Source organism: Pediculus humanus, genomic scaffold, assembly GCF_000006295.1.
Source record: "Pediculus humanus corporis 1103172107475 genomic scaffold, whole genome shotgun sequence".
Taxonomy (NCBI): domain Eukaryota; kingdom Metazoa; phylum Arthropoda; class Insecta; order Psocodea; family Pediculidae; genus Pediculus; species Pediculus humanus.
Genome location: NW_002987093.1, coordinates 54578 through 69468, shown reverse-complemented (window position 1 = coordinate 69468; position 14891 = coordinate 54578). Strand labels below are relative to the sequence as shown.

Below are 14891 nucleotides of genomic sequence, written 5' to 3'. Positions count from 1 at the left end.
CCCCTTCTCAAAATGAGATTTTTTTTTCGTCTTTTTCGTTCGAATCGATTAATAAAATACAAAAAAAAAAAATTATGAACGACATCATTTTTTTTTGTTGGCCGTTTTGTCTGTTTGTAAATTTTTTATGGGATTTTGATTGTTAGCCGTCGGTAAAATTTACGGACCATTTTTTTAAAAAAAATTATAATTTAATAATAATAATAATTAATTTCAGACTGGGGAAAAGAAGCGTAAAATAATGAGTTCGCAGCATTACAGTTTAAGATGGAACAACCATCAAAATTACATATTGAATGCCTTTGATACACTTCTCCAAAGCGAAACACTCGTTGACGTCACTCTCGTGTGCGAAGAAACTAAAATTCGGGCACATAAAGTCGTTCTTTCTGCATGCAGGTAATATGCACACATGCACCTACACGCACACACGCACCCATCCGTTATACTCACGATATCTTATTCGTTTTTACAGTCCTTATTTTCAAAAGATATTTTCCGAAAATCCTTGCAAGCATCCGATAATCGTATTAAAAGATCTTAGAGGATGGGAAGTACAAGCAATTGTTTATTTCATGTACAAAGGAGAAATAAGCGTTGTACAGGATCAGTTACAAAATTTAATAAAAGCAGCAGAATCGTTACAGGTTGGTATCACTGATGGACAATTACCATCATTGATCGTATATGTGTTGTCATAATTGTAATCATCATCATTATTTTAAAACGTTGAATTATATGAAATGTGTGTGTTTTTTCGGTTAGGTGAGAGGTTTGACACAACCGGAACAAATTCCCGGAAGTAAAAAGGATTGCGGTTTTCAATCCAATCATCCATTTTCACCATCTCCGAGTTCCGGTATGTACCAAACAGCCGACCGACTCTTTTCCACGTCGATAGACAAAGATTCCCTACCTTTGTCTCCTTATTCTCCGACTGCATCGTCTAATTATGATTCACCATTGAAAATAACGTCTCTCTCGCATCATATCACTCATCCGTTCACTGAAAATCCTTCCGAATCTACGAGGCAAAAGGAAGAAAGGGAGAGAGAAAGGGAGAGAGAAAGAGAAAGAGAAAGGGAAAGAGAAAGAGAAAAAGAAAGAGAAAGAGAAAGAGAAAGAGAAAGAGAAAAAGATAGAAGTTCTCCAATACCTCGAAGAAAACAGGTGAGTTCGCTTTGCGTTTTTCCACCAAAAGGAAAAAAAGAAAAAATAACAATAATAATTTTTTTGTTCTTTTTTCAGGCTCGACCCATGAGAAGAACCGGAGAACAACAACAACAACAACAACAACAACAACAACATGCTGTACCTCAAGATCTTAGCAAAAGAACTTGTTCGCCGGTTAATATATCTCCCGAAAATTTATCGTTAAAAAAGTCATTTACAAACAACAACAACAACAACAATAGTATAAGTAATAACAATACTATTTGTAGTAATATTTTTAGTAATAACAATAACAACAACAACAATAATTTAAGCACAAACAACAACAACAACAACAATAATAATACTAATAATAATAATAATAATAGTAACAATAATGTATCAGAGCAAAGAAGTCAAACAGTCGCACCTCCAAGTCCGCCACCACAAATCCCAACAGTAAGTTATAATACCGGATTTTATTTGTTTTGCTTGAGCGACGGCGGCGTCGGCTGCTGCTGCTGTTGTCGTATTATTAAAAAAAAAAAAAAAACCAAAAAAAAATTTTAAATTCGACATATTTATATTATTACAGCCGGGAAATACAAAACAAGAAATTCAAAGCGAATCCGATATTGAACCCCAAGAAAGAGACATTTTAGATATGCAAGGAATACCGGAAGATTTTCTAATGAAAACGGAATCCATTAATCTTTCTTCTGCTCATCCATCGGTAAGTTTCGGAAATCATTTTCTAAATAGTAATAATAATAATAATAATAATAATTCGAATGAAATTAATTTTCAAAAATTTTATTTTATTATTTATTAGGATCCCGCGTTGGACAATCCAAATTTTCTTCCTATTCCTTCTTTATCTGCTTTGTCAATGACACCGCCACACAGTAAGACTTTTTTTAAATTTATTTTTATTAAATTAAAAAAAAATGTGAGTGTGATTTTATTTTTATTATGTTGGCAGTTTTTGCTTTGGATCAACAATTGGGACTTTTTTCAAATCTGGATAACTGTAGGAATCCATTAATTAGTGACTTACCTGATCATCGTAGCGAAAATCATATAATAAATAAGAGAAAAAGTTAGTTTTGTTTTTTTTTTGTGTGTGTAATTACCATCCGTATCTCGGCTCACAATTTGTCATTTTTTTTTTAGTGGGGAGACCTAAAGGACAACACAGCGCCCCGCGCGGCGGTCCGCCAAGATCATGGACAAATGCTGAATTGACGGAAGCACTTCAACACGTTTGGAATAAAAAAATGACGACGTCACAAGCATCTAGAATATTCGGTATACCGTACAACAGCTTACTCATGTACGTTCGCGGAAAATATGGGAAAAGTTTAAAATTAGAACAATTAAAAAAAGACTGTTTGGGTGGACCCGGAGGACCGCTCGATCTTTTAGGTTTGAATCCCCCCCCGGGAAACAACAACAATCATCCCCCGGGTAAAGTCAAAACGGAAGATTTAACACACGGACTGAGACCATCCGAACACGACATGTCTTTGCCGTTAGGATTCAATCCTTACGCGGCGGCAAATTTTTATCCGGATTTCGGACCTCCGTTTCCGGTTCCCGTGAGCATGATACATCAACTTCCACCGTTTGATAAAAAGAGAGACTTGTTCAGTCAATCCGATAAAGGAAGAGATATGTTCGGTCACGAGGAAAAACCAAGAGATTTAATTAGTCAAGATAAACCGCGGGAAATTTTTCACCACCAACCGGAAAAAGCGAGAGATCTCTTGCAACAAGCCATGCAGTTACCACAAGATTTATCATCACCGGATTCTAAAGAAGATGATTTTCGAGGGCTCAGATGCAAATCGAGAGACAATACGGGAAGCTCATTAGAATGTTCACCGATTCCATTAAAACTCGAATCCCAAAATCAATTAATCGAAAATGGATCCGAAAATTAAAAAAAAAAAAAAAAAAAAAATACCAAAAACAACAAAAAGCAATAGAAAGTATGGTATAATCAACATCGTCCTTTTACAAAAGACTGAACCAATTTGCCAACAAACAATTTTTTTTTTTTTTTCTTAAGTTGTCAATAGTTTTCAAAACAATTGTTATTATTTTATTTACTCTATGATTTCAAACTATCAAAAAAGAATAGATTCAAAATTTTAACAGTTATTTCCCTGATAAAAAAAAAAAAAAATTTTTAAATAAATATATATATTTTGTGATGGATTCTTCAATCAATCAATCAATCAATTAATTAATTAAATAATTTAAACGCGTAAAGTTGTATTAAATAAATAAAAAATAAAAAAAATTATTTAAAATTTATAAAAAAAAAAAAACGGACGATCTCAAAATAATATATATAAATATAATTATAATTATTATTATTATTATTAATATGTATTAAATATAATATTAATAAAATTATATGTATGATAGTGTATTGATAAAAAAAAAAAAAAAATTTAATTGTGTGTGTAGCTTTTTTTATTATTATTATTATTATTATTATTATCGATAACTTATTACCAAATCAATTTAATTTAAAAAAAATAAATAAATAAATAAAAAATGTGATAGTTATGTATGTATGTATTTAAACGTACGCACACATACTTACATAAATAAATATATATATATATATATATATATATATATATATATACATAATTATTATTATTATTATTATTGTACTTGTAATTAATTATTTAATTATTAATTTTTATCGATGAGTAAGTTGTAAAAAAAAAATTATTTCGATTGATTTAAAAAAAAAAAAAAAAAAATCTGGAAAATCCAGGGTTTCAAATTATTATTATTATTATTATTATTATTAATCAAATAAAAACCGTTATCTTTTCTCTCTATTCCTCCCCTCCCCTCCCCATACCCTCCTTCCACGCGTCCATTCAAAAAATTTTTATTTTAAGCAATAAGTTTAATAATAATAATAATAATAATAATTAATTAGGTGTTTTTTTTTTCATTAGCGAATGATAAATTTAATTTACACGGTTAATAATAATAATGATAATGATAATAATAATAAAGTACATAAAATAAAAATAATTAATAATAATAATGAAAGTATACGAAAAAGTTTATATATATATATACTTAGTGTGTAAATATATAATTTTTTTTTGTTTTGTATTATTATTATTATTATTGTAATTATTATTATTATTATTATTATTAATCAAGAGGTAAAAAAAAAAAAATGTAAAAAGTCTTGAATTAATTTATAGGCCTAAATCTGTAGTTCTTTTACTAAGGAGCAGGGCACGGTATGAAAAGTTGCAAAAAAAAAAAAAAATTTTTTTTTCGTTTTTTTTTTTTTTTTAAATATGTATAATAAAATAATAATAATAATAGTGATGATAATGATGATGATGATTGGAAAAAAAAAAACGTTTGATATTTTGGGCATAAATTTCGACAATGTTTTGTTTTTTTTAGCACGGTTGATAAAATAATAATAATAATAATGTAACAGGTTGTTATTATTATTATTATACACAAACACACACACACTCAATGTTGTAAATATTATGTAAATTAGAATAATAATAATAATAATTTCATTATAGGTAATATAATTTGTTTCTTTTTTTTTTTAATTTAATTTATAATTGAGCTTCAATATTTTTTTTATTGTTTTAAATTGTTTTTGAGCTTCCTGTTGATCATATATATTATAATAATATATATACAAAAATATACAAATAATGATGAACCAAATAAACCAAAAAAACAAAGATTATTATTATTATTATTTTATTTTTTAATTAAATTATATTATTTCATAACGGTTATATAGTATTAATATTAAAAAAAATAATAGATTTTTTTTTTAATAAATAAATAAATTCCAGGGTAAATATGTACAGTTAAACAAGTGGATATATATATATATATAATTAATTGTATAAATAAACTTTTTTTTTATTATTTTATTATTTAATTTTAATATGTAAATTTATTTAAATTTTTTTATTTTTATTATTATTATTCGATTTAGTTTTTACCTTTACAAAAACGAATAAAAACCAAAAAAAAAAATTTTTTTTTAAATGTAATTCACTCAGTAAATTTTGTTTGTTATACACTTTTATTTTATTATTGAAAAAAAAAAAAAATTTTTTTTGTTATTAATTTATTTTATTTTTTATTAATAATAAATAAATAAATAAATCATTATTTAACGTTTTTGATTTAATAATCGAAACAAAAAAAAAAAATTTATTTATTAATAATAAATTAATTATTCATTTATTTTATTTTTATAAAAGATTAAATTATGTATATATATATATAATATATATATGCATAACTTTGTATATCAACATGAAAAATTTACTAATTAAATGTTTGCATATTAATAATAATAATAATTAAATCGATAAGTAAGAAATAATTTTATGAAATGTCTAGTTTATTTTAAATAATATCGAATAAAAAAAAAACTTTCTTTCATGAATATTTTCTTTTGTTGTTGAATATTTTATTATGTAAGTAGACAATCTAAAATGTTAATAAATTTATCGATTCATTTATTAAAAAAATAATTATTTTATAATTATGAGTGAAAGATATATATGTATACTGATATTTGAAAAGACATTTACAAAAAAAAAAATCAATCAAACTTTTAAGTTAATTTTTCATTGTGTTAGTTTTAAGTATGTGTGTGTGTGTGTGTTTTTTTTTTTTTCTAATCTCTACTCAAAAACAAATAAAAATTTGAAAAAGAAGAGAGAAAATAGAAAGAGTTGGACAAAAGAAATTTTTTATTGTTCTCTTTTTAAACTAAAAGCTCTGAATGAATTATAATAAATGCATAAAGTAAAATAAGAAGCAATTTCAAAAAAGATAATAATAATAATAATAATTTATAAAAATATAATAAATAATAATTACATTTACTTACATATAATTATAAAAAACTTTCAGATTTTGTTTTAACGTGTAAATAACAAAGGAAAATTTAAGAGGGGAACTCAAGTTTAATGAATGCATTTCTAAAGACACGAAACACATTATTCTGTTGTCACTTTAAACAATTGATTTGTCACCGAGAGATTGACCGAATTATTACAATTTAAAGGGAAAACATGTCTTCAGTTCAGAGTTTATTGTCTGTCGGGGGAACCCGAACATCAGGGGCTCCTGTCAGAACACAAAACGGTAAGTAAAATGTTGAATTTATATAAGAAAATTTCTTAGTAAGTTACATGTGCTTCTCGCCGGATTCATTGCGAAATATGAGTAATGCAATGCCGCTTTACGGTTTTAATTTTTTTCTCCTTGTCCCTGCCCATTCATATATGCACACCTGAATTTTGTTTTTTATTTCGTCTTGCGTTACGTTTATATTGCAATTTTTTTTTTAAATTATCCTTTTTTAATTTGATGAAATTACGGTAATTTATTGTTAGTAATTATTAATGATCTTTGTTTAAATTTTTTTTTAGTCATGGCCTCTTGTTCGATAGCCAACATAGTTAAAAGCTCACTTGGACCGGTTGGATTGGACAAAATGTTGGTAGATGATATCGGAGATGTAACCGTTACTAATGACGGAGCTACGATTCTTAAACTTTTGGAAGTTGAACATCCTGCTGCAAGAGTATTGGTTGAATTGGCACAATTACAGGATGAAGAAGTTGGAGATGGAACAACTTCAGTTGTCATAATCGCTGCAGAGTTATTAAAAAATGCAGATGAATTGGTTAAGCAAAAAATTCATCCTACTTCTATCATCAGCGGTTATCGTTTGGCATGTAAAGAAGCATGCAAATACATTCAAGATCATCTTGTGGCTAATGTTGATGAATTAGGAAGAGACTGTTTAGTAAATTGTGCTAGAACTGCTATGTCGAGTAAAATAATTGGAGCAGATGCAGATTTTTTTTCAAATATGGCAGTTGATGCTGCTAACTTGATAAAAGTTAACGATGGTAAAGGAGGCCACTTGTACCCTATAAAAGCTGTAAACATTTTAAAAGCACATGGTAAAAGTGCCAGAGACAGTATGCTTATCAGAGGGTATGCTCTCAATTGCACTGTTGCATCTCAAGCAATGCCTAAAAAAATCGTTGATGCCAAAATTGCCTGCTTAGATTTTTCTCTTCAAAAATCAAAAATGAAATTGGGAGTTCAAGTATTAATCACAGATCCTGATAAGCTTGAAGCTGTCAGACAAAGAGAAAGTGACATCACAAAAGAAAGAATACAGAAAATTTTGGCATGTGGAGTGAATGTTGTTTTGCTAACTGGAGGCATTGATGATTTGTGCTTAAAGTATTTCGTCGAAGCAGGAGCAATGGCAGTTAGAAGATGCAAAAAAGATGATTTGAAAAGAATTGCTAAAGCCACAGGTGCCACTTACCTCACTTCTTTGACCAACATGGAGGGTGAAGAAAGCTTTGAGCCAAGTTTTGTTGGAGAAGCAGCTGAAGTTGTTCAAGAAATGATTTGCGATGATGAGTTGATTCTTATCAAAAAGTAAGTTTAAACAATAATTTTAAATGTGGGAGAAAAATTAATTAGTTTTAACTTTTTTTCATTTGTTTTTTTTTTTTCTTTTTTTAGTCCGAAAGCCAGAACTGCCAGTTCGATTATCTTAAGAGGTCCAAATGACTTTTATTGTGACGAGATGGAAAGATCAATTCATGATTCTCTATGTGTTATCAAAAGAGTATTGGAAAGTAAAAATGTAGTTGCTGGGGGTGGTAGTGTAGAGGCAGCATTGTCTATTTATTTAGAAAATTTTGCAACAACCATAAGCTCAAGAGAACAATTGGCCATTGCTGAGTTTGCAAAATCTCTTTTAATCATTCCAAAGACATTAGCTGTAAACGCAGCACAAGATGCTACTGATTTAGTAGCTAAATTAAGAGCTCATCATAATTCAAGCCAAACAGTATTAGAAATGGCTCACTTAAAATGGTAAATACTTATTCGAATAAATTATTAATTTACCACTTTTTTTTATAAATTATAAATTTTTTTTTTTTTTTCATAATTATTAGGTACGGATTAGATCTTTATGAAGGAAAAGTAGTGGATAATAAGAAAGCTGGAGTTTTGGAACCTGCCATTTCCAAAATAAAATCGTTAAAATTTGCAACAGAAGCAGCCATCACCATTTTAAGGATTGATGACATGATTAAATTGGATCCAGAACCGAAAGATGATAGCAACTATCAAAAAGCTCTTCGCAGCGGTGAATTGGAAGACTAACATTGAAAACTTTAAAGAACAAATAAATTGTTTTTAAACTAATATATATATAAAAAATATGAATTTGAAAATTAACAACACTCAATCCTAGTTATATACTAAGAGTAATAAGTTAAAATTCACATTAAAAAAATTTAATCTCAGTGAAGCACCTGTTCAAGTTGTAATTTTTTTTTTTTTTTTTCTTTTGAATGAGATACTAACTTACTATTAATGTTTTTTTTTAGTTTGCAGATACTTAATAACTATTATAATAAATAAAGCTAATTTTTTTTATCTGTGAATTGTTTTTATATTTATTATTTGAAGATTGTACAATGAAGGTTAAATACTGAATTAATTAATTTTCCTATGGCAAAATTATTCACTTAAAAATTCATCCAACCATTCCTCTAAGTTTGTATCATCATTGTTTATAACTTCGCTATTAGAATTATCAGATGCAGATTTATTTGAATTATTCGATGGATATTTGTCTGTTGCAGAAACATTACTTGGCTTTGTTTCTTTTGGGGATGTAACAATGTTTTTATCACTTTTTATATCACACTTAACTTTTGAGTCTGGAACAGATTCAGTGCAGTGCTTTCTTACAAGAAAATTATCTTCACAATGTTTAGAAGCAAAATTTTTATCGAGAAATTTTTTTTTAATGGAATCATATGTTTCTAAATTGTTCTTAATTTCCTCATCGTAGTAAGCCTTCTCTTCCGGAGACAGCTCGGAGGGATTTAAATCTATTCTTTCATAAAAGGGTATACAAGCTAAACCACAACTTAAAACGTTTAAATCCAAGTTAAAAACATTGCTTGGAGACATGAAATTTCCTTCTTTTTTCCATTTTTTTTCTTCGCTGAATTCGAATTGAGTAAAATCAGATGATGCATTTTGTATCAAATAAGTAAAATTTTTAGTTTTATCTTCATTTACGTCGTCTTCAGCATCAACATTCAAATCATCAGTATCGTATTTTGACCAGTTGGATTCAATGGTTCTTTTCTGGTATTTTTTTTCAACTTTGTTACCTAAAAAATTCTCACGTTCTTCTCGCGATTTTTCATTTGAATTAACTATTTCCTCGTTTAACACTGATGTCTTTTTCGCTTGTCCCTTATGTTTGACATCCTTTTTCCTAGACATCTCAACATTAATTTCTATAATCTACATGAAACCTAACCTCACCTCATCATAAAAAAAAATTTAAAAACAAAGTAAGTAGTTCGATAAAGTACCAATAGAGTGCGGGTCGGTAGTTATATTATTTATTTTTTTAAATATTTTTTGTCGATAAAAAAAAATTTTCTTTCTTTCAATTTTCATTTTTCCTTTTTCCTTTTTTTTTAAATAAAACCGTAATTATTTTTTTGATGATGATGATGATGATGATGATGAATTTAATTATAAAAATAAATGAATTTTTTTTAAATAAAAAAAAAAAAAGAAAAAAGAAAGAAAAATTCTAAATTGCTTTTATTTTAAATTCTTATCAATCGCGTAATAAAAACATTATTATTATTATTAATAATAATATAAACAGAAAAAATTTTTGAAAAAAACGAGTTAAAAGGAAAAAAGAAGAAGAAGAAAAATTTTATTAATTTTTCCATAGAATAAAATATAATAAATTATTTTAAAAATAATAATAAAAGAAAGAAAGAAAAAGAAAAAGAAAAAAAAATGGGGAAAAAATTTTATGGAAAGCTTTGTTTTTGTTGTTGTTGTTGTGTCCGTTTGTTGTGTCTCTTTTTGTTGTTGTTATTGTTGTTTTTTGCGGTTGTTGTGTCACTTGTTGTTGTTTATGTTACTTCATATTAATTTTAAAATATAAGAAAAGATTTAAAAATTTTTTTGTTTTTTTACTTACTCCACTCCACCTTTTAACAACATAAACATTTTACTATTATTATTATTATTATTAATTTGTTATTTTGAATATGTGAAAATCTAAAAGAAAAAGTCAATCATTATCATCATCATTTGATTTTATCATTATTATGATAAAAAATTTTAAAACGAAATTTGTAAGTAAAAATTTTAAATGAATCTGTTTTAAATCTTTTGTATGTCGAACAAAAAAAATTTAAATCATTCAAATAAGAAAAAAAAGAAAAAAAAAAGTTTAGTGAAGATTTAAATGACGTGAATAAAAATTACAAAGAGAGAGAGAGAGAGAAAAGAGAGAAACCTATGTCAGAATTAATTTTTTTTTTTTTTAAGATTCAGAGGAGCGTTCAAATAATCAAAGAGATACAGAATAGAAGAAGAATAAGAGCCAATGGCAAGAGATGATAAAGGCGTGGCTTAAATAGTAAAGCAGCATCAGAAAGGAGCAGGGGAAGTCCCACCCGCGCTACTGTGCAGTTCCCACGCGACCAGGGCCATACGGCCCACGCCGACTCGTCTCGAATCGGAATTCGTATTGTTGTTGTTGTTCTTCATTTAAGTTCTTTCGATTCAAGAGGAAAAAAAAAAAAAAAAAAACCATGCCGCTTATTAGATAGAGAGAGAGGGAAATATAGAGAGGGAGTGACAGACAGAGAGAGAAAGAGAGAGAGAGATAAAGAGAAATCTAAGAATTTGTGTGTGTGTTAAGTGTTTTATATGTGTGTGTGTGTGTGCTTGTGCGTGTGCGTGTGTGTTTATTATGTGTTTGAGTTGAGTATATGAGTGCGTGTGAACGTGCGTGTGTGAGTGTGTGTTGAATGAAAGAAGAAAAAGAAGAAAAACGATTGATTAACTTCTTGGAAAGACAACCAACAACAACAACAACTCACCAGTCGTCGTCGTCGTCGTCGTCATCTCTCTCTCTCTCTCTCTCTCTCTTTCTGAAAAAGGAATTTTTTAGTTTTGGATAAGATGAACATGAGCGGTAATCCTTGAAGGCGCGCGGGGCGGGGTGTCCGTTCATCGGAGGCTGCAGAAGGCACATAGTTAAGTCCGTACTTCTCCAGAAGCAAGACCTGCTGGACTTCTGGGCACCGCTGTGGCTCCCGACAGGTAAGTTCAGTCTTGTTCAGGTTCTCGGGTCCACACATTTAATTGAGTCATGTTCGCGACACTTTAGGCGAAAGTGAAAAAAAAAAAAAAAAAAAAAAAAAACGGTCAAATAAGTCAAGTGAATTTTTTTTCTTTTTTCTTTTTTTTATTATTATTATTATTTAAAAAAAAATTTTTTTTTATTTTCGGGTTCGTTTTTAAAAAAAAAAAAAAAAAAATTTATATGATAACGTTTACAACGACAGAAAATTGGGATATGATAAGGTTTGTTAACAAAACTTTTTTTTTATTAATTATTTTCTATATGAGTTCCGTTCGGAAAATTTTTACCGTTTCCGCCGGAAACGTACTAATTAAATATCGATATTAAATAATAATAATAAGTCGTATTTATCGAACGTTATTTTTATTATTATTAATATTTTTAAAAAAATGTTTAACGCGATCCTAATAACGATTTTTTTTTTTTTTTTTTAAATTAAAAAATGAAAGTTTTATTATTATTATTATTTGGGAGGATTAATATTTATTTAATTATTATTATTATTAAAAAAAATTTTAAATAATAATTGAGGGGGACATTTTGATTTTTTTTTTTTTTAAATAATAATAAGAGGTGTAATTTTTTCGAATCGTTATTATTATTCAGGTTGATGATGATGATGATGATGATTACTTTTTATCACACGTTTTATTATCATGCCGGGGGGGCGGCGGGGGGCGGAAAGAAAAAAAAATCAAATATTTGTTCGCAAAGTATTATAATTAAATAAAAAACAAAAACCGCTCCCTTTTTTTGTTTTTTCTTATTAAACGAAAGAGGAAACGATTTTCTCTCTCTCTCTCTCTCTTTTAGATATCTCGGTTATGTAAACTTCCTGTGTAAATTGCGTCAAAGGTATCGTTATTATTATTATTATTATTATTATTATGTACCTAAAACGTGTCACACCTATTGTCACAAATAATCCATCCATCCGATTCTCTCAAGCTCAAAATTTTTTTTTACGTGGAAATAGATAAAGATGTAAAAATAAGAAGTAATAAAGAGAGAGAAAGAGAGAGAAAAAAGTATTACCCGAGTAATAAATTACCCGAAAAATCATAATAATTACGATGTCGATGATTGGTTAAAAGGGAAGCCGCCGCCGCCGCCGGACGAAAGTACCAAAAAAAAAAAAAAAACCCAAAACTTTAAATAAAAATTTAAACGCGGTATCGGCGGTGGCGGTGGCAGCGGCGGCGGCGACGATGGCGGTTACCTGTAAACCGTGTTAAATAATGACAAAGTTTAAATTGTAATGACTACCCGAAGAACTCTCATTTTAGAAAAAATGAAAAGGGAGAAAATAATAATAATAATAATACCGGTAGCTCTTAGTGGCTGTGAAGATATTGCGTGAGCAGGGAGCCAATAGAAAATCAAGTTATTAATATCATCATCATCATCATCATCGTATTTATTCCTCCTCGTTTTCGTCGTCGTCATTTTACTTATATGATCTTTATTTATTTATTTATTTACAGATAATAATAATAAAAACAAATAAAAGGGTAAATATTAATTAATAATAATAATAATAATAAAAAAAAAAAGAAGCGAACATGTTTGCGATAATGCAAGTGGAAACGGATGATAGAAGGGAGTTTCGGCGCAAAATGCATCGCGCCAAATGTGAATTCGTTTGCAAATATTGCCAACGTAGATTCACAAAACCCTATAATTTGATGATACACGAACGTTCTCATAAGGATGACGTCACTTGGACGTGCGAAGTTTGTGGGAAAACGTTCAAACGTCAGGATAATCTCAAACAGCACAGGTAAATCCAATCATTTATCTATTTTTTTTTTTTTTTTTTAATTTTTTATTACCTTTTGTTAAGGGTAAGAGTAAACTTTTTTGCCCTAAATGGGGAGGAGGGGGAAGGGGAGGTTTAAAAAAGGGGATTAAATAAATGAAAAAAACGACAGACAGACAGACAAACGGTGACGAAGTGTATATATATATATATGCAGTAAAACAAACGTTATCATTTACAGCTGTATAAAAAAAAAATTAGGTTTGCCGTCGGTCGGTAAAAAAACCTGAATTTTATTATTATTATTATTATTATTTTATATATATAAACATATTGCGACGCGGGGGGTTGAGAGAGAGAGATAGATAGAGAGCTTTTTGCAAAAAAAAAGTGTCGAGATATCCATAATTTTTTTTATTGCGACGTATTCGTATCGCATTTTTTTTTTTTTGTTCGGTTGTCGTTGTTGGGCGGATTAATAAATTTTCCTTTATTTAGTAAAAAAAAAAAAAAAAAAAAAAGTAACAAAATGTTTTTACAAAAAAAAAAAAAAAATTTAAAGTAGCTAAAAACGTATCGTTTTGGATAAATATTAAAAAAAAAAAAAAAAAAAAAAATGTTGTTTGACTGCTTGGAGAATCCATTTTCACGTAACTTGGACATCATTTGACAAAAAATTATGGACAAGAAGATAACCCGTTTTTTTATTTATATCATCATCATTATCATCATCATTATTATGATCGTCATTCGTGTGATTTTTAAGTCGCGAGTTTTTTTTTTTTTCCTTACGTAATATTTATATATATTATTTCGATCTCGATTAATAATAATAAATTTTTAATTATTTTATTTTTTTCGTCTGCTTTATAATTTATTACTTTAAAAAAAAAAAAAAGGAGGGAAAATAAAAGGTTAAAGGGTTAAAATTTTGCAAATAATAATGATTATGATGATGACGAGTGAACGAAGAGATGAGACCAAAAAAAAAAAAAAAAATTTCCTTTTAAAGTTTTTTTTTTTTTTTTCACACAAAAGTTGTCTCATTTTGATTATTGTCGCATTCGACGGTTGTTAATGGGCTTATACGACGACGACAACAACCACAACAACAACAAAGACAACTAAGACAACCATAATAAATATATTAATAATAAATTTAAAAAAAAAAAAGTCTGTCTGTTTTTGTGCATTTGTAGAAATTTGCTTCTTTTTTTTTATCGCGTTATACGTTTATATAAATTTATTATTTTAATAGTTTTTGTACATATTTTTATTTAAGCTATTAATAATAATAATAATAATAATAATAATCATAATAATGGTCGTTTTGTTTCGAACGGTTTAAGGAAAAAAAAAAAAGGTTTGATGATGTAATCGTTTGAAACAAAACGAATTTTGCGGATTTTTTTAATTATTTATTTTGACAATATTTTTGTGTGGTGGTTAATCATTGTTGCCAACACACGGAAAATGGCGAATAAAACAGGGAGGGTAAAAAGACAAAATTTAAATATATTTGGCGTTTGCATGAATGAATTATATACTGCTCGCTTGTATACAACGCAAAAGGAATCATCGAAGGATCCCCCTCCCCGAAGAACTCCCCGAAAAACGATTGTCCTAGAACACCCCTTGTAATGATAAAATGCCCGATGAGGGGCTGGAGGAGGCTGCCAAAATATGGCGGTTTTACACGTT

The 14891-nt window shown here is 28.2% G+C and overlaps 3 protein-coding genes across 3 annotated transcripts; all 3 read left to right on the top strand.

The window, feature by feature from the left end:
- Positions 1-241: 241 nt before the first annotated feature.
- Phum_PHUM125110 (tkr, putative) lies at positions 242-3309 on the top strand (the record flags this gene model as incomplete). Its single annotated transcript, XM_002424233.1, has 9 exons — positions 242-399; positions 476-683; positions 766-1170; positions 1249-1611; positions 1748-1885; positions 1985-2057; positions 2135-2251; positions 2326-3030; positions 3224-3309. The coding sequence occupies 9 exons, from the start codon at positions 242-244 to the stop codon at positions 3307-3309; spliced, it is 2253 nt and encodes a 750-aa protein (XP_002424278.1).
- Positions 3310-6260: 2951 nt separating this feature from the next.
- Positions 6261-8391, top strand: Phum_PHUM125100 (T-complex protein 1 subunit alpha, putative; the record flags this gene model as incomplete). The annotated part of the gene is made up of 4 exons (XM_002424232.1): positions 6261-6333; positions 6621-7653; positions 7741-8097; positions 8181-8391. The coding sequence occupies 4 exons, from the start codon at positions 6261-6263 to the stop codon at positions 8389-8391; spliced, it is 1674 nt and encodes a 557-aa protein (XP_002424277.1).
- Positions 8392-12993: 4602 nt separating this feature from the next.
- On the top strand, positions 12994-13215 carry Phum_PHUM125090 (protein drumstick, putative; the record flags this gene model as incomplete). Its single annotated transcript, XM_002424231.1, has 1 exon — positions 12994-13215. The coding sequence occupies one exon, from the start codon at positions 12994-12996 to the stop codon at positions 13213-13215; it is 222 nt and encodes a 73-aa protein (XP_002424276.1).
- Between the last annotated feature and the right edge of the window lie 1676 nt (positions 13216-14891).